The sequence below is a fragment of the Calidris pugnax genome, unplaced genomic scaffold (genome assembly GCF_001431845.1).
Source record: "Calidris pugnax isolate Ruff unplaced genomic scaffold, ASM143184v1 scaffold63, whole genome shotgun sequence".
NCBI classification, from domain to species: domain Eukaryota; kingdom Metazoa; phylum Chordata; class Aves; order Charadriiformes; family Scolopacidae; genus Calidris; species Calidris pugnax.
This window is the reverse complement of record NW_015090852.1, coordinates 1,740,318-1,764,615: the sequence shown is the minus strand read 5'-3', so window position 1 is coordinate 1,764,615 and position 24,298 is coordinate 1,740,318. Positions and strand designations below refer to the sequence as shown.

The following is a 24,298-nucleotide window of genomic DNA, read 5'->3' as shown; positions in this document are numbered from 1 at the left end:
AAGGAGGGTTTGAACTAGGAGTCCTGCTTACAGCAGAAAAGGATTCCTGAGGGGGAAGGATAGTCAAAGTCCACATTCACCTATTCTGCTAAGTATCTCCTATAACTGGGTATTGCGAAAACAAAAACAGAAGAACTCAAACAAACAACAAACCACTTTGCCCCCAGATACCACACGTTTTTTCCTTACCTTGCTGCTTGTATCAGCTCAGAGAAATACAGTGATCAATGCGTTTTCATATCCAAATTCAGTCTTCATTAGGCACCAGACATGGATGTGGCCCACAGGAGGGCTTTACTTACATGAACTTTGCATACTAGGTATGCAGGATTGCCAAGTTTGGTACAAACTGAAGCTCTTGAGCAGTCATTTCCATTCTGCTTTAGGTGCTGGGAGGCTTTGTGGTGTGACCAAGAGGTGCAGCAGGGTAAGTTATTCCAGAGAGACTGATAGTTTTCTGGAGGAGCTTTTCTGCAAGCAGCTGCTATTTCAATATCCACGTTTAATATGGTTACTAGGCTTTGTATTCCTTTCAGGAGGACTTCAGCAGAACTGGCTGGCTCTGCTGAGAGGTCTCCCTTTCTGCTCACACATCCTAAGTAGCTGCAGTGCAAAGCAGCTAATACTACCAAGTCCCACAGGTGTTCCCTGTTAATAGACACATGGATGTGATTTCTGCCAATTTAAATCCTGCAATGAACCTGGTGCTCTGAATCCCTGATTAAGGTTTCAGGCCTCATTGGCAAGTGCAAATACAGTCCCTGGTGTGAATTATACACCAATGGAGAAAGTGGTGATGGTGCCAGTCCACCCCACGGGGCTGGGGTCTGCGGGGTGAGTTGTCCTACACCTGCATGGTCACTGCTGTGGGTAAGGGTTTGTCCTACTGGGCTCTGTGGTTTCTTCTAAAAGCTCTCTTATCCTAGTCCTTGGCAGCTGGGATGGAGAGTGGAAATAGCAACTGAGCCTTTTTTACAGCAATTAGTATTTTGTTTTAGAGCTGGCTTAGTGAAGACTGAAGTGGTATTCTCCGGTTTGCTCAGGGATCCATCAGCTGCAAGAGATTGTTTTAGGTCACTGTTAGCAGGTGCAAATCATTTAGGAGGATGTTGATCTATTCCCCTTTATCATTCTTTTACAATATATGAAACTGTTTGTTGGTTTAGAAAGGAAGGGGGAGAATTCATCTTCTTTGAAGACAGAAGTCCTAGGCTTTATCTGTTAATTTTTTTCTAGCATATATTTAAGAGTTCATAAAAATATGTATTTCGGAGGGAAGAAATCTCATTAAGTGGAATGATTTTTTCTTTTGAGAGTGTGTAAAACTGTGGATTTACTTGCTGTTAATGTTTGCATGGCATTTGAGTTTAAAATGCTCTGGTTAGAACACTCCACCTGCACTGCCTTCAGCAGGTGATAGACAGCATTTCCGTTCCTATTGCTAAGGCTTTCAAAGAAGATCTCCTGTGGAATTAGCTTTTACCAAGTTAGACTTCCCTGGTTTTTTTCTAATTAAAAAAAAAAAATAGGCAAGAAATTCTGAACATCGTGAAGAAGTCTTGAAAAAACATAAAGGTTGCAAATGTTTTTCTTCCTTCTATCAGTAAAAGCAAGCTTTTTGAATATTGATCTTTCTCTGGACTGTGCTCTCTCTGCCAGCTTCCCGTTGTGCTTGGTTCTTCTGTCCCCTGAGTTCCACGGTGGACCTCGAAGGGCTCCAGGGACTGGGCTTGTTCAGATCCATTGCTGTAGCACTTTTCTGTGCTTCAAGCAGCCTGATCGTGTCCCTTGCTTTCCTAATTTGCTACGAGAGGCCTCTAGTTTATTGCTAGTGATTGTGCAGGAGCAGTGGGATTTAAAAGGAGTTGATGTCTCTTCTGTTCTCTTAGTGCTGTTGTGTTCCTAAGAGTGAATTCGGCGTGCCTTAGAGAAATAGCTGTCTTTGGAGGTGTGCAAGCTGCCTGACTCAGGTGTACTGGTGATGGGGGTCCCCGTTAAAAAAGATGACCTAGGTTTGCAAGGCAGGCACGTGCCCAGCGTGTCAGATCACAGGCTGGAGATGCACCTTTTCTGTTGGACTGAGGGGCCCTGAACCCACTGGTGGGTTCCCTGGCTGGAAGACCCTGAGTCCTTTTTCTAAGGCTGGGTCTGAAATCCCTGCTGCAAGGGACCATTGATGTACTTTTGATTATTCGTATGTAGTACTTACTCTCCATTTGCGTTTGATAAGATTTTTGGAATTAGATGCAATTCAGGCATTGTATATGGTGGCTTTAAGGCATCTGTGTGGTCTTTAGACTATTTTTTCATGTGCCGACACCGAAGTTGCTGTCGGGAGCTGCAGACTGGTGCACAGGAGGCGTTCCCATCTCGTCATTCAGTCCCCATTGTTGAAGCGTATGCCTTAACTCCTGCTCTCCTGACCTGCCTGAACAGTAGCTGCTGAGCCTCAGACGTGCAGCCCTGCTTCAGCTTGATGCCCCTCTGGTAGTTTGAGGCACAGGGACAAGTGCCCCAGCTGGAAGGCACGTGGCACGTTCCCCATTTTACAGGTGGGGAAACTGAGGCACAGAACGGTTGGGGTTCGGCTGCTGTTTCTGGCAGAGCTCCTTCTCCCCATGATGTGCTTTCCCTGTCTCCGCAGGGAAGAAGGGCTGGAGCTAAGACTGAACATGGATACTTTTGCCACTGGATTATGTGGCAGACTGGATTTGTGCCTGATGTTCCCTGTTCTGAACGTGCATTTCTGCTAAAGCCTTTCCCTGGCTGCTAGCAGGCTCCTGTCTTCCAGGAGCTTGGTGTCTTTTTTCCTTCAGAAAACAGAGGATCTGGGGACATTTGTGAGACTGCTAACTCAGTGCAGACAAGTGGTTTCCAAACTTGAGTCTAGTTTTCCACAGCTTTTAGCAGAAGGGTTGATTTGGGTCAAAATTAATGGAAACACTTGTAGACCATTTAACATTTCGTTTATGGACCTATTAAGGCAGCAGATAATCCCTTTAGATTACCCGTGTAATTCCTAGTGAATATTTATTTTAAAGTGACTTTAGTGCCCTAGTCATTAGCAAAGGTTAGTAATGCATCTCCCAGCTGCCAGACTCAATACGGCAGCATTCAATGGGGGGGGGTTTATCTTTCTCTTTCCTTTTTTGTTTGTTTGTTTTTTAACATTTCTCCCAACTCTTGCCGGCTTAATCCCGTGAGCTCACCTCTAATGGCAGCGGGAGCATCCGAGAGCTGCCTTTGCCGTGTTGACTTCCACTTGAGGGAGGCTAAGGAGGGTGCCTAATCCTGGGCTTTCCTCCTGCTCCCTGGTGAGGCTGTCGGGTGTACACACACACACACACACACACACAGAGCCTGCGTGGGCTGTCGGGGGGAGGATGGAGTACGCTGCGGGTTCAAGGACAACGCTCCTGCTTTAATGTGCGCAGACATGCTCCCGCTCGCTCTCTTGATTGGCAAGGTTAACTCGGAGAGGCTGCAGCTTTTTAAACTGATTTGATTAGACCCACTACTTTATCCCATTCCCTCCCCCACCGCTCGGCCCACCACCTCCTGATCCTTTTAACACAGCCCTTGGTCCAATAACCTGCCGGTCTGGGATTTATTTATTTATTATTTTTTTCCCCCCTTTTTTCCAATTTTCGTGCTGAATTTCGACATTTTGTAAAATAGATTATGCAGCCCTACAGGGAAGATCAGGAGGCAGTGTCTTAGTCTCCAGGCAGTGTTTTGTTGTGACTAGTTGAAAGGCTGGGATCTGCCTCCTCCTCCTCCTCACTCTCCCTGTCTCTGCTCCTTTCCCAGCTCTCGGTGTACATGTGTGGATTTGAGGACAAGAGGCTGAGGGATCACATAGAATCATAGAATGGTTTGGGTTGGAAGGGACCTCAAAGATCATTGAGTTCCAACCCCCCTGCCATGGGCAGGGACACCTCCCACCAGACCAGGTTGCTCAAAGCCCCATCCAGCCTGGCCTTGAACACCTCCAGGGATGGGGCAGCCACAACTTCCCTGGGCAACCTGTTCCAGTGCCTCACCACCCTCATAGTAAAAAATTTCTTCCTGAGATCTAATCTGAATCTTTTTTCTTCCAATAACCCCAGCTTGGATGCTCATTGCCCTCCAGTTCCTCCTCTCCCTGTAAAACCCGGACTGGGGAGGCTTATACAGTCAGCCCAAAATGACTTAGCACCCCTGGTCCTCTTCTGCTGTGATGTGACAACGTGTTCCCAGTTTGCAAAAAGAAACAGGGACAGCGTGGACAGAGAACTCCCTTATTCTGTAGGAGCAAAATAATGGTATGTTTTAGTATCAAGTGCTACTAGTCGGCATTACTCTGGGAGAACGGATCACCCGTGGCTTCCAGTTTACAGGCTGGCTGACAAGTGGGATGGACTTGGAGGGCTGGGAGAAGCTGTTTTGGCATTAATGCCCATGGCTATTGGGACATCAGGGGTAGAGTGGGCACCAGCCCAGCCTTTAAAGAGTGTGTGACCCTGTTGCTGTCTTTAGCCAGCGTGCTTTAGCGCTTTCTGCGCTGCCAGTTTTCAGTCCTGGGCTCCGCCTCTGGTACACAAGCTTATGTTTGTCATCTTAAATACTCCAGGGGAATCTGGAGCCTTGTGTACATAAGTGCCTCTTGCCAAGCCTCTCTAGTCCTTCTATAAATAAGCAAATTGAGCCTATAAATTACAAGCTTTCCCAAAAGCAGAGCACCCCAATTCGCAGAGCAAAATTACTGGAGAGTTACTAGCACTGCTGAATTTTTGGGCATCCCGGACTGATCCAGGAAAAGGGGCATCTCATCTCATTATCACTTGCCTATTTGTTTCACCAGAACTGATCTGAAGTGGTGTGGGCTAGTGGAGCACCTCGGTGCTGGCAGGGACCAAATCCAGCAAACAGGACCGACCCGACAGAGTCACCCTGGTGAAACAGCACAGAATGTAGACAATCCCCTACGCACGATGTATAAACCTTGACATACTGCATTACTTAAGAGGTCTCAGGGAAAATTAAACCCCTTTTGACTGGGTTTTGCAATGCAGGGAAAATTTTAGTGACATTTAAAAGGTTTCTCTTGTGTTCCTCTAATGGGATAAATAAAAAAAGGCTTGTTTTAGGCCAGCAAATGGGGGGACAATCCAATTTCCCTGATTCCATCAAGACACTCTTAAAGCATTAGCTTGTGCAGTTTTAAAAAAACCCACAACAGACTGACCCCTCTGCCTGATGGCTTTGAAAAGTGTCCTGATGTGGAGGTATTTATCCTATACAACATGCTTCATCAAGGCACTCCAGCAGCTCTCCTAAATATACTCCTTTGTTATTAAACTATTTAGGAGGACAGCATGCACAGGAGGAAGCACAAACACCAGTTTATTATTTACTGCAGCAATCCACACTGGGGCTGTGCTCGGGGAGTAATGGGTGATGACATGCTCTTTAAATATGGTACTTGGAAGAGAAAAAGGATGGCATTAAATAGTAACATTTCTGACGAAAGAACGAAACCTAAGCGTGCCCTTAACTTTATGTTTTTAAGCATTGTTTTGGCTCAAAATAAAAAAAGATTCCCCCATGGCACATTATATTTGCAGTCTGTTTCCATCAGTCGGAAAGATTAATGTATCAACACTTACTTTGGAAGGGACTCTGGGGATTGATAATGGGAGATACAAAGCCTTTCACCTCGAGGTCACTGGTTCAGCTCTACCCCACGTCGGTCGCCACCACCAGTACTTGCCATCTGCTCCTTGCTCCCCAGACATCCCTCCCAGTGCGAAATGGGCTGGTCCCAGTTCTGGGCACTGAGGACAGATGTCCAGGTCCCAGCAGGCTCCCCGGGATGTTTTAGTAGGAAATGGGATGGACCCGCTCAGCTCAGCCCCAGATGTGACGGCAGCCTCAGCCTTCAGCTCAGACTGAGCACCACCAGGGAACTTGACCTTCTGCCACGCTTGTGCGACCCATGAATGGTGAACCTGTGATTCCTGCCCTGTGCAGAATAACTCATTCAAAAAGCAGGACATCCCTGAACATAAATCTGTCTGTTATAAAGTTGGCTGCGGTTTTCCTTGGTTTGCCACCAGCTCCTGCTGAATTTCATTAGGAACACCTCTATTATACAGCACAAGGAGGGAGGAAGTGCTGCCTCTAGACTTTGAAAGAGCCCTTTAAAGTGAAGATCAATTTTGCATCTCACTAAATAAGTAATGACAGACCGAACTGCAAGTACTTAGTTCAGCTTTATTTTAATAGCATTGTGGCTCCATCAAGAAATCCCAGTTACTGATACAATTTGATGTCCTGAGGCAGTTTTCTCCAGACATTTTTTTCCTTTTTTCTTTAATGTCCTGAGGCAGTTTTCTCCAGACATTTTTTCCTTTTTTTCTTTAATATTGGCACTTTATTAGTAGCTGTTTGGACACCTGGCTGTCTGTGAATAAGCAGTGCCAATAAACCTTTTCCCTCTCTGCTCCTTTATTCCATCAGGGAAGGGGCCCAATGATGCTAGGCTGAGAGGGGAGACTTCAGTCTGATGTGGATGTACTTGGTGGTAGAGGATCACATGAAAAAGCAGCTTCGTGCCATATAAAATAAAAAATGGTAAATCAGCTACTAATGCAATTCACCGAGGCTGCTAAAAGGCTGCTGGATGTCACAAAAACAGCAACCCTTTGAGGTGATGAGACGGGAGCTTCTTAACTCAGCACGTGCAGTCAGCTCCTCCCTGGCAGTGGTCCACTTCGGGGCAGGATCCAGGCTCTGCTGCCTTCCCCCTCTGGCAGACGGCTGCGAGTGTGCAAACGTCCTCTCTAATTCCAGATTAGCCACAAAGAGGAGTTGCCATGCTTAAGAAACAGGCGTGCTTGGGAAGGAAAGGCAGTCTGGAGGCTGCAGGGCACAGCACTATTGTGAGATGCTTTAAAATGTCTGTGCAAAGTCCCTGGTATTGGGTGTTTCTAAAGGAGCAGGGAAAGAAAATAAGTGATTTTCAAGCTGAATGCTAGCACTCAGCTCCTGTGCTAGCCCAGGCTTCCCCAAGCCTGGCTTAATAAAATCCAGATCTCTTTTAATGAGTTCAGAGGACAGTTCAGATCATCTCAACATGGGAAGTTTTGATTTTGCACACCGAGATGAGGAAGGTTTATGAGACCAGAACAGAATCTCACTTTGTCCTCACTGACTTAAAAGAGAAGAAGGTCCCTAGGTAGTCCTCACGATGCTGCAACCTGCCTGCCAGTGCTCCAGCCGCTGCTGCAGGTGTTCTTGGACATTTCAGCTCACCCTGCCTTGCCCCAAATTAGCCAAAATCAAGCTGTGGGTTCAGACAGGGCACTGCCTTAGCCCACACTGGGGTGTTTTCTCTGCTTTCTTTTGGTGGATTTCTTTCTCTCTAATAGCTGCTTGGCTGTTGGCTTTAAAATGAGACTTTATACGAAGAGGACGTCCTGTAATGCGGAGTGGCTGCTCTGGGTCCGTGATAGCTGGCAATTAAAAGTGCACCGTCTCCTTGGCCTGTGTAGGAAAAGAGGTTATTTCCAAAGTCCTGAATCCCTTTAAATAAATACAAGCCAGCGTTTGCCTTGAAGTCCGCGAGGGCTGAGCTGAACGGAGCCGTGGCAGCAATGCCCTCCCCTCCTGCTGTCTCCTGTCCAACCTGCTAAATTTAGCAGCCTAATCGAGGCTTCCTTCTCTCTCTTTAATCAGGTGGAGTTGCTTGGCTGGGGCTGGATCCCGTATCCTGCTGGCAGGGTTCTCCAGCCCCCGGGAAGGGGAGCAGGGGAGCCATACGTGGGGGGAGCAGCGCGTCTGACGGGCCACCGTGGCCACCGTGGCCACCACGGCCACCACGTCCACTTAATCTCCGCGCTGCCCGTCCACACGTGCTGCCCTGATATCCGACAGCCGGTCCCACGCGGGCACGGCGCCAGCGGTGACTTTACAGGCTTTGTGGCAGAGATTATTTAAAGGAGATTAACCCTTCTAAACCCCTTAGATTTTAATTATTTCTGTATGTATTTATAAAAACCGGCAGTCTGCTAGTTCCAGGGCACAACTGCCCCAGTCGTCCCCCATCCTTAACCTGGATTCATGAATATACAGTGCAGCCATGTTACAGGAGAGGGACTGGATAGATTATTTAAAGGAGATTAACCCTTCTAAACCCCTTAGATTTTAATTATTTCTGTATGTATTTATAAAAACCCGCAGTCTGCTAGTTCCAGGGCACAACTGCCCCAGTCGTCCCCCATCCTTAACCTGGATTCATGAATATACAGTGCAGCCATGTTACAGGAGAGGGGCTGGACTGGATAGGGGTCATTTAACTTATTTATTTATTGCCGTTCCGGAACAATTCACATCTGGGATGAAAATGAAACATTATGGTTTCAAATTGTAAAAGGAGCTAATAATTCAAATTACTTTAAAATACTAGCACTAACACTGCATTAATTGAATTGTTCGAGTCGATGCGGCATCTCTCACTAATTGTTTTGGTTGAGGCAGCTCTGTCATTAATGCAGGCTGTTGCCTCCCCGCTGCCTGGATTGCAAACACGGAGCACCCAGCGTCTCTCTGAAGGCAGGGCTCTCTGTAGGGTTGATGTATTGGCAGCCAGGAGAGGGAAGACCTGTTTCTTTCATTCAGTTTCCTAGCGAGTTTTTTATATGCATATTAATGCTTTGAAATTATAAAGTCTGGAAAACTCTCATAGCTACCAGGTACTGTTAAAAAGCAAAAAAAAAAAAAGGGGGTGGTGTGCACCTCCGTCCTTTCATGCTTTCTCTCCTATTCATCATGTGCTGGGCTAATTTTTAGAATTAAGGAGAAATGGAGGGGATTTTTCACTTGTAAAACCCAAGTGAAACTGGAAATATTTTATTTCTGTTTCACAGAGCAACCTAGCTACTCTGAGGTGATATTCACCTTGCAGAGGTGGGAAAAACAGCTAAAGAGTTGGTGAGCCATTGCCACTGAGACTGTTGTTGGATCAGAGTTTCTCCAGAGTCCACCTCTCAATATAGGTTACAGTCCTGGTATGAGTGCTGTAGCTCTATTTCTGTATATTCTAGGATTTCTGCTGAAAAAATGACAGTATTTAAATGTGTATCTGCCTGTTTTGTAAATGCAAACATAAAAGGTGGCTGTTAGAAGGAAACAAACCCCACAGCATTATGGAACCCAATGATCTGAGAAAAAAATAGGAAATTTGGAATACGTGTCTTAAAATCAGATGATTTTTATTTATTCTTGTCTCCCGAGCAAGGAAGTGAATGCAGACAGTGCCAAGGCATCCATAAATAAATTTAGTTCTTGGAGAATCTCTTTAATATGCACACAGTCCTGCTTCTGTAATAGTGAACATTTGACCAGCGGCAATTAATTTCTTATCACAGTCTTTCTATGAGGTAAGAAAACATTAGTGTCTCCATTAGGAGGTGGGGAACGGGAGCTCTCAGAGAGCAAATGATGTGCCCGTTTCTCTCCCCTGCCCTGGGGTTTGCCAAGAGCTGCTGGAAGGAGTGGGCATTGCAGGGATGTCTCTCCTGCAGCGTGGCTGGATGCTCCTCTCCAGGCAGATCTGTCCTCCAAATCAAATGATAGACTCAGAAAATGTTCAGTATCTGTATATTTCAGAATAAATATCATTAAGATCATGAATTTTCCACTGCTTCCTGTGAAGCATACGGTATTTCCTATAACAGCAGGTGCTAAAATAGAGAAGAAAAAAAAAATTAAGGTCCACAGTATAAATCTCTTCGTCTAGAAAGGATGAAAAGAGGGTTTCTTACAAAACTAAGCTTATGGAGAATAACGTATGATCCCGTGGCATGTTGATGATTAGGCAAACCATCCCAAAGGTTAATATATATCTTTTCTCACTCAAGTGGGACGGATCTCAAGCTGAAAGTGCCAGACCTGTGTGTTCAGCCCCGTGCCCTGGGGAGGGGGAGCAGGAAAGCAAAGGGTTAAATTTCCGGGCTGTAGAAGCAGATTGTGTTTTCCTTCTATGATGTGGGCTGACAAGACATCAGTATTCTATTCATCTGTTGGGAATTAGGCTGTTAATCCAATCAATGACTCTTGAGCGAGCTGCAGCCTGCCTCCCCACTGGGGAACAATCGGATCAGACGGGAGATTGTTTAAGAGCACAGCGCGGTCCTGGTGTCAGGTGGAATTTCCAAGCATTCCCTAGTGAATTGGGGATGGGAAAGCTGTCTCAGCCCATTTATCCTGCCCCTTAAATAACCAGGTATCTGCTTCAGCCACGCTAAAGTGATAAAGCAGTACAAGAGCTCCTAACTTTTACGCAGGGAGGGGGCAGGGAAGCCCCCTGAGAAGAGAGGTTTTAGCATCTTGCCTTTAGGAATATTGTCCTGTGTGCCGTCTGTGATTTTGTTTGCACAGTTGTGTTGGAGGCTGGCTCAGCTGCAGCGCCGTGACACTTGTTACAGCTCTAGGCACTGGCTCTTCCCAAACATATTTTTATCCCTGGGCTGAGGGAGCTTCCCGGCAGCTTTTATATTGCACCAACACGCTTGTTTGGTGACCAGAAAGATGCCAGATGCTGGAAGTAACAAGCAGCAGCAGCAGCAAATATGCTTTGGAGCAACCTATAAATACATAGATAAAAATACACGGCTGTGCTCAGAGTGCCAGCTGCAAATTGGGGTGAAAATGCTCAGTAGGAAAACAGCCCGGAGAGTTTCGGAGCTGCTGCGTGCGATTCAGAAATCGGTTTGTTCTGCAATTAAAGACAGCCGCGGCTGCGGTGGGTTATTGAGAGCCTGTATCTGTGCCAGCAGCACTACATGCTGATGATGGTAGATGTGATAAATCCCACTGAAATTGCACTTGGAAATTTAGGTACACCAGCAGTTGGAAACTAGGGCGATGAGGGATTAGCGTAACCCTGGCACGCTGAACTCCTCGGGCCGGTGGCGTTTGGGTGCATTAGCAGACACAGGCTTTGGGAGGGAGCAACTGGCAGTCCCTGGGCATCATATGCTCTCTCTGAGTTTTCTTAGCCCTGGTTTTCACAGCAGTTTTGCAAGTGGAGGGATCCTCCAAATTAGTGCACCTAAACGAACCGGGAGTGGGAGCTCAGGCAGCAAATATGAATAGGGAGGTCCCCAGACAGAAAGATCCCCAGCTCGGAAGCTCGGCTTTAAAGGGCTTCAACGTCCCTCTTCCCTTGATCATAATTTTGAATCAAACAAAATCTAATGCAATTTTCTTTGCCTTTCAGTAGTAGATTGTACTGTAAGGGTCCATGCCATTAGAAATGTAATAATTGCTTCTCTATGCGGATCTAATTTATCTCTGAGGCACTTAGAAGATAGGCCAAATGATAGCCTGGCGGTAGGCTCTGGAGAAAGGCCCAAGAGGTGATGATAAAGATCTGTCTAGCACCTTCCATCCTTACGGATATCTGCCCGGTACAGAGCAGGAAAAGGTCTGAATGGGAGGAAGGGGGCAGAGGAGAGAGCTCTTGGAGAGGGGTCCCTACCCACACACAAGGGAGGTGGAAGGTTTAGTTGGGGAACCAAACTTAGAGGATATCCAAGCCCTGCGCTTGTTAGCTTGGGCCCTTTGTAATCCCCAAATAAGCTGCTCATGATTGGTGTGTGGTTTTTGGTTTTGCTTCTGTGGGAGGTTGATTTGTATCCTTGGTCCCACACTGTTGGTCTTTGGCAAGTGCCTGAGCTGACTTTGAGCTGGTACCAAGGATGCACAACATGATGTCTCACAACAGCCTACACTTAACATTAACAACCATAACCTCACAAGCACTTTGTAAACACCAGCTAACCAGTTATCCTCCTCTGGGACACACAGTCTAAAAAAGTAGGTGAAGCTGAGCCCTCACAAGTATATTTTGCTTTAGCAAAATCGAGATCTGAGAAGTGAGGAGAAAACATAAAAGTCTGCTTAATTTTCCTGGTGACAGAGCTATTTGGGACTCTAGATGATCTGGCACAAAGCTGTTAGATGGTCTTGTTTCTTATTTCTTTAAGGATCAAGGGGCAGCTAAAAGCAAAAGTCCTGGTGCATATGGGTGCACACTGGCCTAGGGTAAGGTTTTTAAAAGAACAATATCAAATTGCAAGCTAAACCATTGCTTTTCTATCCAGCATTTGCACACCCAGCCATTTGCACTTGTCTGTCTGCTTCGATCGGACAGGCATTCATTTTACATGTATTAATGTATGTGTCCAAACCCAGGCAGCACATAAATGAAAATAAAGGCTGTGTTGGGGCCATCTACTGAATTGTCTGGTGGAGTTCGAACTGGTTGTATTAGCTCACATTGCCTGCTTTTACATATGGGTGGGTATTAGCATGTAAATTGTGGTATGCTTTTAGCTGTAGTCTCACCCTCCGTCATCTTGGGGATAAAATTTCAGAGAGAGAAAAAGAAGATGATGAGGTTTAAGTAAATTGTTGGGAAGTTGAAGTCTAAAGTGGAAATAAATGAGAAATAAAACCCTTTTTAAAAGTGGAGGGAAGTATTTTCTTGCTATTTTTCATCTCCCTGGCTTGAGTGAGTGTGTGTCGTGAGGCTGCAGAGATTTATATTCACAGCTTCTAAGCACCAGTGCTTGTTCAGAGGCTGTATTCTAGTCCTTTTTATTCACTCACCTTCTAAAGATGTAGTGTAAATATTTATCTTCCCTCTGGCCCATCCATGCTGCCCAGGACCTAGCGCTGTTAAACACTCTTATCACCTCATCGGTCTTATCTCCTGCTATCCCTGCCAACATTTGGAGTCTGTCAATGGGAATGAGCGTGCACCTTAAAGGGGGCCACAAATGAAGAGAAAGAAGAGGTGATGTGGGGAAAAGAATACCTTGAAATAAAGAGTGCATGTGCTATCCCTCAAAAGGCAGAGGTTAGTGTATATGTTTCCTGCTGTGCTTTTCATACTCACAGTGTCTCTGCCTGGAGACGCGATTGAAGGCGCAGAGATGGGGTTTCGGTGTGGACCAGCACTCAAGGAGGTGTGGGGGTCCTGTGCAGACCCTCACAGCTGGTGTGGACAGCTGTCCATCCCCAGCTCCAGCACCGATACGGGGTCTAGGTGAACCAAAGATCACCAAGGTAACCAGCACAGTTTTGTATTTCCTCTTTCTGTACTTGGGCTTCATAAAACACATTAGATGAAGAGTCAGTGTCTCCCTTACGGTCGCCCGCCTGCTCACAGGTTTCTGCATGCAGCTTGAAGAGTGAGTAAGGCAAGTTTGGAAGGTGAATGTTGATATAATAATGTTTTAAAAACTGTCTTGTGAAACCAGTACAGTCAAACACTGGCACATCAAGGTCTGCTTGCCATGGCAGGGCGGTGGGAATCATGTTTTATAGCGTGTGCAGGATCTCAGCAGTGCTCAGCCAAGCCATTTCCATTTCTCTGCCCCTCAGTCCTGAAACCTCGTGTTAGGTTAAGCAGGGTACAGAAATTCCCAAGGAATGAACATGGGATGGCAACACCAATATAATCCTATCACTTATAAGACAAAATTGATGTGCAGTAGCCATAGTACCACTTAACGGATAAGACAGTTGGTCCATCTGCGCTCGGTCCATCTTTTCTCATTTCTCTTGCTTAAATTTCTCAGGAGCAGAACACAATCCTGTTATCCAATAAGTTACCCACTGGTAGTTGGATTTTCATTGAGTGACATCTGTCACAGACCATGAACGTAGGAGGTACTGGTGGTTTTGTAGCGTCTTTGTTTCAATGGTTTTGGTAGACTTGGATATTCGGTTTTATTTTTGAAGTCTTTGGAAATGCTCTTGTCTCTCTTGAAGTCCATGGAGCTTGGCTGTCATCCTGGCATGGCCAGATGTGCCAGGAGGCTATAAAAGGCACCAGGGATGGAAGGCAAGAAGAAAGCTTGAAATTGATCTGTTGTTGGTTGGTAACTCACATGTGTGGGGCTGAGCGTTCTTGCATTTGAGTGTGTAATGGTCTTTCTTTCATTTCTGGTTGTCTTCTGACTGTCTGTATGGGCTCTGCCATTTCCACAAACTCCTCCATTTTATAGACAGGGTATTGCTAAAAGGGCTCTGGGACAGGTACCCACCAGTGCCTTGCAAGCTGAAAGCAAAGCTGTAAAGAGACACTGATTTGAACCTGGCCTTTTCCCCGTTTTGTGTTGAAGTTCACCAAATCAGAGCACTGATTGCCCCCTTAACCTGTCGCACTGACATTATTCCAGCTGATGCGTGATGTTGAAAGGGCATTTCTGAGAGGCATCTTGGCATAGAGCAGAGCTCGGCGTTGGCCCTGGAGCTGCCCGTGTGTCTTCTCTTGTGCTCCCTGGCACCAGCTCCCCTACTCAACACCTTTGCTTTGTGCTCCTCTCGCTCTACAGAAGATCCTACTGGGGAAAAAAATAGTCTTAATTTCTTGTAACGTGCCTTAGCACAGAAGTGATAACGCGCCGTGATTACCTAATTCTCCGTAGGCACATTTTTGAAATAACTTGTAACAGTATTCAGGTTTTTACCTTACAGATTTATCAAATGATTGGTTTCAGTGTGTGTTGACAGACTCCGGGTCTTGTTGTACTTGCAGCTCTGTGTGATTTACATTTATGTAATCTGAAAACTAAATTGGAGGAAGAAGTAGTAAACAATCACAACAAACACCCTCCTCCGGCTCAGTGCTTTGTATAAAATAAACCAACGAAAATCCTGATGGTTTTCAAATGGGGAAAAATTAGCTGCCCCAGCTTGTAAGCCAGATGAACAGAGGGGTCCAACTGATGACTGCTGGCATCTCTGCAGAGATTTGTTCAGGATGCCCTGCTCCTGGCTGGTGCTGGCAATCCTGGGCTGGGAGGTGACATTTACCAGTGCTCTGGGCAGGGCACAATGAGGTGAGGGCAGAGGCTGTGTCAGGCTGTCCCTGTCCCTGTACACTCACCATTTGGGGCCATTTGTCCCAACAGTGGCACATCCTTGGAGAAGGACACCACACCTTCCCTAGGATGCTCCAGAAACCACTGCTTTCTGTCACACTTCAGGAAATATCCCTTGCATCAAGGCCAGCTGCGGTTCATCTTAAGACCGCTTCTGCGCGTCTTGTTTTGTTGTAAAACGAACACTTCCAGCGCCTGGTAGGCAGTATTCATCTCACGTAATTGCCACAATGGGAGCTGTAATCCCCACTTTCACGGCTTGTCTTCGATTAGTTTCCAGGTGTGACCGTTTTGCACCGAAGGCTCCGTGATGCCGTACCTGGAGCCAAGCGCGGTGCGCAGAGCAGCTGGGCGCGTCGGGCTCCGATTAGCCACGGTGCTCTGAAAAGCCAAATGAAAGAGGGATTGAGATCAGCAGCCTCCAGAGGGCATTTCAAGGCCCTTAGTGAGTGACCACACTAGGGCTTTTTCCATTTACCTGGATTAAAATTTGTCACAGAGAAAATACAAGCAAATAGCATAGCATCGGAGAAGTATAACAAATAGCATTTGGCCAGCCATCAGGCTCAAAGGGGAAAAAAAAAAATCCACGGTGTAAATAAAGTGTAAACAATGTTTGCATAACATTGGATTAATAGTTATTTTTAAAAACCACACTGGGATTAAAGAGAAGCATTTCGTATGCTGGGACTCGCACTCTCTTCTTAGCCCAATAAATGCCAGAAAGTGCATCTAAGAGAAATAAAAAGCCTCGTTAGCCAGAAGCCGTGCTGCTGAAGCAGCAGTGCTTTCTGCAGGCCTTTGGAAGATGAGCAAATGGCTGTAGTGTTCCTGGATGTACTTTATAAGGAGTTTGGTGGCAAACCATTCCCATTTCCAGTCCCATTCACCTGCGGGTTTTGTCAGCCACGATTTTGAAGGCGGCGATGAGGAGGTGAGCTGGGTTCCCATCCCCCAGCACACACACAACCTGCAGATTTGAAAGCCTGCCTTCCCAATAACTCATTCGTAGCACTCCTGCCTCTTCTTCTCCAGCCCTGCTCCACATTTTGCTGAAGTCAGTACTGGCCCTGTCACTCCTCCAAGAAGGCATGTGCTTAAGGACCGCTCGGGGGCTCTGGCTCAGATCCGTTACCTTATTAGCGTGGAATAATCAATGGATGCTGTCTTTGATTCCTTCAGTTCCTTGGTTTGTGGTGTCTTCTAGTTGACACCCATTTGCGTTACACTCGCCACAAATTGGTGTCCTGAAATGAGGTGCCTCCAGACGTTGGTGTGAGTGCCACAAATGGGGCATGTGGAAGGAAAAATCTCACCCTCCACATTTCCCCAGCAAAGATGTGAAATGGATGTTCAGGCAGCAGATGCCTGTTACAGGTGGCTTTTCTCTTTTGTCCCTGTCGCTCCTCTGGCTGTCGTGTTGGTGTGGTGTCCCAGAGCAAAACATGGCACCTCCCACCCTGAAGCACAAGTCATTGCTAGTTCCTCAGCTGAACAGGGTTAATATAAAACGGAATAACAGGCTGGGAAACCAGAAATCTCAAAACAGCTACAGGTGGGATTTCTACCTGGTTTTCTGTTCTTCTTTTCCCTTTCGCCTGCTCCAGAGTCCGCAGCAGACTGTAGAATTTGCACCTTAATCCCAAAGATAATGGTAATTAAAAACTTAAGTCTCCATAAACAGATGCAAATAAATTAAAGAGGCAAAGAACTGAATTAGGGGCTAATCCTGGTGGGGTAGTGAAAGCGAAGGGGCCAATAATTCTTTCCTTCTGTTATTTCACCTGTTCTCGTGGCAGGACGGGGCCGTGGCACGGTGAGGTGCCTGGGTTTGCACCGCTGGACGTGCCACACGAGCACCAGCAAAGCCCTGCCCGTGGTGTACATGTTGGCTGGAGGAGGGAGCTGTGTGCCAGCAGCTTCAAATCACACACTTTGCTTTGCCCTTGTGCTGTGTGTTTCACAAGGATGAGTGCAGGAACCGTCTCCCATTCCCAAGCGCTCTGTGTAACCCCTTTCCTCACCCTCATCCCTTCAGGGATGGGTCCACTTTTGTCCAGACCTGAATTCTGAAGGGTGAGGACCTAAGATTTATTCAGTTGGAAGAAAAGTGGGGTTTTCCCCTGTGGGCTCTCCTGTGCTGAAGAGTGCAGGGCACGGAGCTGTGCCAGCATCCCGGTGGCTTTACTCTTCTCTCAAGAGCTGGCCGAGGCTGGGCTTGCACAGGAGCATCTTGCACTAAAGTATCAGGATTAGCGAGGGTCCCAAAGTAAGGCCATAGGACTGAAATCCTTCATTTTTATGGGCTGGAAGTGATAACGCTGTGAACTGAATTATACTCATGTCATGACGTGATCCACGCACTCTTATGGGGGGATAGATATTGATTATCCATCAATATGGATTGATGGTGGATGATGATTCAAAGCCTAACTGCCAGGTAGCTGGGTGTCCTGGGCTGTTTATCTAGTCAATTAAATATTGCTGGGATTGAGCTGATTTATTTAAAACTGGGATTTTCTTGTATCCCCACGACGTTACCTGTGTCTCTAAAATCAAGTCTCTCTCACTCTCTTTTTCAGGACGGGGAAGGCCAGACCGCGCTCCATTACGGTAAGCTGCCTTTTAGCTTGGTTGTTCCCTCTTAACAGAATGGATTTGCAGCTGGAGTAAATGGAGCAAATTTCAGTACAAATGTGAGCAGGGAAGCTGGATTTGATTAACCAGTGGCTATCTCCACTGGCACATCCCAGCCTGGTATGAATAGGAGCCCTCGGAGAAGCAGCGAGGAAGACTGCTGTCCTCCTTTCGTCTCCTCTGCAAATTTCCCCTTAGAGCTTTCCTTTTCCCCCAGTAGATGATGTGCTTTCTTTAGAGTTTGTCTTGTGCACCTCTGTGTCTCCAAGATGTGGTTCTGCCACCTCCAGACCCAGGAGTGGCCCTGGCAAGGGGATGCTGAGGTTGAGAGGGGGGTCTGTCATGGTGACAAACCTGTTTGATCGTAGCCCAGAGAGCAGCAGCTTCTCTACTACCAAAACCAGCAGAGCAAAGTTACAGTTTGTGTCCCTCCTACAATTACATGCTAATTAGGTATGAGATTTTGTAGCAATCCTTTTAATTGAAAGATTTTTCTGTCTCCAAATGAGAAAAGTAGAGACTACAGAGACACATGCAGTGCTGATGTGTGGGGAATAGGAAAAAAAAGTATCGATTTTATCTATATCATAATTTTTTTCAAAATTAAGACATACTGGTTCTTATTTCATACTCTCTCTCGATGCCTGCCACTGTCTAATTAAGAGCATACTTGTCATTCTGAAGTGTTTGTGCCTTTTTCTCTCTTTCTGATCTCTCCACAAGGACATCAGCAGGATGGCAAAATTGCTTTGCAGACCATCATTCCGTTTGGATCTGGATCTAAACTCCCAGATTTCAGGGCCCCTGAACTGAGTCTGTAATTACAATAACGTATGACTTCTCCCCATGTCATCTTTCCTGTAGGATGCTTTATTTTTCAAGCTCTTATCCTTCTGACTGAAGTAGCAAATCTGTTGCTGTCTGCGGAACAGCAGCACTCGATGTCACGTTGCCTCTTTCTTTGCCCAGCTCATTCCACATTTTTGGGCTTTCTCTCCCCTGCTCTGCCTGCCCAGAGGTGCACAGTGGATTTTAGTAGGTCGTGCAAAAGCATAGCATAAGTTATCCAAGAGCACCTGCTTCGAGCCAGCTCAGTATGTGAAAGTAGAGGGTGGCTGCATCACCTCAATGTAAATTATTTGCAGGTGGAGCCCTGTGGCTGGCGGCTGAAGCAGGTTTTTTAACACAAGCAAACAAACATCGCTGATTTAGTTAATGTTATTTCAGAAATGATTTCTCTGATCCACCCTGCCAGCTCAGATGTTTCAATAATGACAGTTTTGCAGGCTTTTTCTCTGCATTTTTTGAGTCTAAAGAGGTTTTTTCCTTCTCCTTGACTATTATCCCACCTCCCTTCCCTGTAGGTTATCTTTGGGGACACCTCTCTGGGTCACTGGCACACGGGTCCGGCGTGCCCACAGGGGCCCCGCTGTCCCTGGCTGACCATGGCTGCACCCAGACTGTCCTCGTTCCCTTACTTAGCTGATCTGGTCATAAATCACCCCCATCGTGAAAACAGCTTGTTAAAACGAGCGAATGGTTTTTATTCAAGTGGCTATTGGCCTGAAACTGGAACTCACAGAAAATCTCCTCGGTAAGCACTTCGTAACCGAGCCGTTAATTGCGGTGGGGAGGCATGAGAGTATGAAAACTGCTCTCTGGCAGCGCTGAGCAGAGCAGTGCCTCTGCAAGGCCTGCCCTTTTGTTAGAGGCTGTTCAGGGAAAGGGTTAAAATCCCCATGAGCAAGGCCAGTGAGGCAGCCACCGCTTTTAGGGTGTCTCTCCATCCCTTTTTATGAGCCCGGCGTGGCCTGACAGCTGTCCTTGTGGTGACAGCTCTCCTGATTACAGCCGGTGTCGAACTGCATCCTGCTGCGGGTTATAAATCCTGCCTCCTTCCGATGGGCGCCGACCCCGGCTTTAATCGGAGGTTAAGTGGAGGCCAGCTGGCAGCCTGGTCCCAAAGCACCAGCTCACTGGTGGGACCTGCTGCAGGACCTGCTCTCCTCCGGGCTGGAGGCAACACTCGGTGCCAGTTTATAGAATCATAGAGTCATAGAATTGCCCAGGCCGGAAGGGACCTCCTAAGGTCATCTAGTCCGACCTCCCTGCAGTCAGCAGGGACACCCCCAACTAGACCAGGTTGTCCAGGGCCTCGTCGAGCCTCTCCTTGAATATCTCCAGGGATGGGGCCTCAACCACCTCCCTGGGCAACCTGTTCCAGTGCTCCACCACCCTCACAGTGAAGAACCCTCTCCTAAGCTCCAGTCTAAATCTGTTCCCCTCCAGCTTGAAGCCATTGCCCCTCTTCCTGTCACTGCAGGCCTTTCTAAACAGGCTCTCCCCAGCCTTCCTGTAGGCCCCTTCAGGTACTGGAAGGCTGCTATTAGGTCTCCCCGGAGCCTCCTCTTCTCCAGGCTGAACAACCCCAGCTCCCTCAGCCTGTCCTCGTAGCAGAGGTGCTCCATCCCCCTGATCATCCTTGTGGCCCTCCTCTGGACCCTCTCCATCAGGTCCATGTCCTTCTTATATTGAGGGCTCCAGACCTGCACACAATACTCCAGTTTGATGGGTATGAGCACGGTCTCCCCCCTAAACGGCCCGTTACCTTTCAGCTCCTCTCCATCCATCCATCCATCCGCCCGCCCGCTGGGAATACTAAAATCATTGCCTCTGCCTCTCCCAGAGGAAATCAAGGCTTCTCCAAGCACTGGTGGCCACGTGGCCGCGGGGTGGGCAGGCTCTGTATCCTCATGGGCGCTCCGGCTTCCCTGCAAAGCACCATCTGTTCGGCTCTTTTCTGTGCTGTGGCAGGGCAGTGGGAGGGGAAGGCTGGCGGGAAAATAAATAATAAAAAAAAAAAAAAAAAGGAAGAAAGAAAGAAAGAAATTCATCATCTGAACCCTGAGGATTAATGGAGTCGGAAGGCGAACTGCGCTGAATGGAAATCCATCTTCACCCGTGCCAGTGTCAGGGCTGCCGCTCCGGCCCTTGACAAATCGAGGGTCCCAGGGTGCAATAAATCCAGCAACTCTGCTCATCCCCCGGGGATGTCCCTGGCCCACTCGGGGACACAGGCCATGCCTGCCACCTTCCCCCATGTGGGCAGCAGCTCCCCATCCCCAGGAGCTGCCACTATAGCACCCCTGGAAGTCTGCTCTCTGCAGAAAAAAAAAAAAAGGAAGAAAGAAAGAAAGAAATTCATCATCTGAACCCTGAGGATTAATGGAGTCGGAAGGCGAACTGCGCTGAATGGAAATCCATCTTCACCCGTGCCAGTGTCAGGGCTGCCGCTCCGGCCCTTGACAAATCGAGGGTCCCAGGGTGCAATAAATCCAGCAACTGTGCTCGTCCCCCGGGGATGTCCCTGGCCCACTCGGGGACACAGGCCATGCCTGCCACCTTCCCCCATGTGGGCAGCAGCTCCCCATCCCCAGGAGCTGCCACTATAGCACCCCTGGAAGTCTGCTCTCTGCAGAAGATGTTGTGCCATCACCCCAAGATGTGCCTCCCAGCCCTTCAGCTCAGCCTTACCCACACCCCCACCTACTTCCTCCCCAACCCGGTACCCCTTCTTTTTTTTCCTCTTTTTTTAAATCTTTTTCAGTATAAGATCCAATCACGTCAAATTTATTTTAATTAAACATCGCTGCTTGTCCCTTTGGGTCAGTAGAAAACTGCAGAGTAATGCAAAAAGACACTCTAATTACTACATTTAATGGCAAAAAAAAAAAAAAAAGAGTTAGTTGGTTATGTTGTAAAAGCGCCTGAAATATAATTGAAACCAATTGCTACCAATGTGAGAGGAAGCAGCCTCTTCGTGGTACCGTAAGGCAGGTCAGGGCTGAGGCAGTTTTTGGCTTCACTGAGATCTGCGTCGTGTGGGCTTAGGGGAAAATCCAGGCACTGGGACTTCTGGTGCCATCAGCCAAGCCCAGCTCTTCAGTCTTAAGAATTTTCCTGGTTCTTTTGGTTGGGTTTATTCATTTATTTATTTATTTATTTAACATCCTTAGGCAAGGTTGGGGAGGGAGCTGCAAGCTGCCAGGCTGTCCTCGGGGTAGGGAAGAGCTCAGGTCAAACTTGATTCTATCTTGGCCAAGCAGATCAGGGTTGAAAACATCATTGCTAGCGGATACATGGGATGGAAATAAGAGTGGTGTGTTGTTACCAGCTCCCCGTGGGCACAGGCCTGTGCCCTTGGAGCTGGTGCTCAGGGAACATCCAGCCAGCAGCTAAAACATCCAAATTTTCTGCAAGGAGCAATGTTGGATGAAATCAGGGAGCGAGGCAGTACTGACTGGGATGTGCTGCCTGTGGAGCCCTGGGAGGGAGGTTCAGGAGGCAGGTGAGGGGCAGGTGTTTATAAATACGTTATAAATTATAAATACATTCTAAATTCTGGGTACAAAAGCAGTCAGGGGAGGCTTTGCCAGGCGGTGTTTTGGGGCTCTCTGTGGTGCTGTAGTAGCCCTTCCCAGGGTTTGTCTCCAGTCCTGGAAGTGAAGGAGCAGTAGCCAAATTGCACCCAGGCACCCTGTGCATCCTCCCAGGTGCAAATCAGCCGGGCTCTGGGGCCGTGGCTGCACCAGCAACACCCTCTCAGGGACTTCTGCCTTTTCACTGCTTTCTCTCTGTCTTTTCTCTTTCCCTTGCACTGTTAAATCCAAAGGCAAGCAATACACTGAGTACCGAACGCTGCCCCCAAAGATGCTCTTCTCCTCCTGGCCAGGTGCTGAGACGGCATTCCCTGCCTCTGGCACACGGCTGGGAGATCGCCAGCTACGGCCCCGCTCCAAAAACGCCCATCACCGTCCCCTCGGGTCAGGATCCCCAGGTCTGACCCTTCCCTTTCTCCCTCCAGCTGCCGCCTGCGAGTTTTTGGATATCGTGGAGCTGTTGCTGAAATCGGGAGCCGACCCCACGCTCCGGGACCAAGAGGGCTGCCTTCCAGAGGAGGTGACAGACTGTAAAGCCATCTCCTCGGCTCTGCAGCAGCACACTGCTGGCAAGACCTAACCCCAGGGGAGGACACAGACACTCCGCAATAACACCCCTTCTCTTCCCCTCTTGTCCCAAAACGCCTTGTGTTGGTGGGGGGGGTCCAAAGGGGAGCTTTTAGAACACAGGGTGAGGGTGGGCTCTCCAGCAGGAGGGCTGGCCGGCCGAGCACCTCTCCTGGGCAGGACGGGATCAGGGTTTTGCATGCTCTGACATTTATCAGTATTTTTTGGGCGGGGGGGAGGGAGTGAGGGCCTGGAGAAGGCCCCGAGTATGGGTTTAACGTATTAAATACAAATACTGTATCAGATGTCTCACCAGAGCAGCCTGTGCTGACCCGTCGGCTCCTCCGTGGGGAGGGGAGGGCAGCTGGGCCAGGTGAGATGCTCGGCTTTCCTCTTCGGGTTGAGTTTTGGTTTTTTGTGGGTTTTTTTTTCCCTCTGGGTCCAAACAAAATATTATAAATAAAAGCACAGTGTTGGGATGGAGCCTCTGTGCGTTTTTCTTGCAGGGAGTGATTTCGTTCCTTGGAAGCAATGAGGATGGGAGGCAGCTCAGGGCTGTCGTAGCCCCTGGAAAGTTCTGCTCCAGCTCTAGGCCTGGGGAGAGAGGGCTACAAAAGGCAGGGAGATTGTACAGCTGTCTGTCCCTCTCCTTCTCACCTAACACACATAAGACAAGTGCTTTATGGCTAACTCACCACTCCAAGCTGACAGGACTTTTACCCCGTCTCACAACAGGTTTGCTGAATTAAGCATCATTAAAACCCCACCTCCATCAGCAGCTCCAGGTGCTCCTATCACATGCTGGTCCCCAGGTAGCTTGTTCAGGGCTGGGGTGTTGTAAGAGCCTGGCATGGACATAAACCTATCACCCCTCTGAGCCTGTCGTGGACACTTCATGATCCTCTCAGCTGGCCAAATACCCAGAAAAATTTGTGGTGGTACCTCGGAGTGAGGTGGGATGGGTGGGGTGTTTTCTGCACCTTCAGATGGTTCCCTGCTGGGCTGTGCAGGTGGGTTGGCCATGGTCCACGGGAGCTGCTGGATGGGTTTGTGCTTTGGGCTAACTCCTGGCTGGTGGGGAGGCTGCGGCATTGGGTGGATGTCCCCGGCAAGAGGAGATCATGGCTTCCCTGTGGGGTGTTGTCATGCTGCTTGCTTTTCTCCAGAGAAGGAGATTTACAGCCAGGGGGAGGGGGGCATAGAGTCTCATAGAATTGTCTAGGTTGGAAGAGACCTATAAGATCATCTAGTCCAACCATCAACCTCACTCTGATTAAAAAAAAAACCCATCACTAAACCGTGTCACTGAGGCGTAGGAGACCTCCGTCACCGTGACGGGAAGCTACGTGCCATCGAGTCCTTTCTGCAGCACATCCAGCCTCAGGAAAATAAATGGGAATGTTCCCTCCACTAAGGACTGGCCGGGCTGGAGGCACACATGCATTTTGGCCCCTCGTGGTGGCTGCTGGCTCCTGCCAGCTTTTGCTAATGCTGACGAAGTTTGCTGCACTGGCTTGAACCCCGCCAGTAGCCAAAGCACCACCACGGCGTGGCTGAAACGTGCCAGGCACGGGGCGGGCTCAGTGGTGGGGGTGAAATGGCTTGGGCAAGTTAATGGGCTACAAAGGCCCTTAGATTGGGCACGTCAGCTTATTTTCCATTAGCTTAATATTGGAGGGGTCTGATAGGCTGTGGAGCTGCAGTGATGGGGGGGGC

At 48.1% G+C, this 24,298-nt stretch overlaps 1 protein-coding gene across 2 annotated transcripts in view; it reads left to right on the top strand.

Annotated features, from left to right (window-relative positions):
- Positions 1-23,061, top strand: part of ACBD6 (acyl-CoA binding domain containing 6) — a 93,434-nt gene extending 70,373 nt beyond the window's left edge. For both annotated transcript variants that reach the window (XR_001412207.1, XM_014943313.1), the window contains 2 exons: positions 17,522-17,552; positions 22,441-23,061. Coding sequence is in view for 1 of the 2 variants with exons in the window: in XM_014943313.1 (XP_014798799.1) it covers positions 17,522-17,552; positions 22,441-22,595 (186 nt within the window). In the remaining variant the exon portion in view is untranslated. The remainder of the gene's footprint in view (positions 1-17,521; positions 17,553-22,440) is intronic.
- Positions 23,062-24,298: the final 1,237 nt, after the last annotated feature.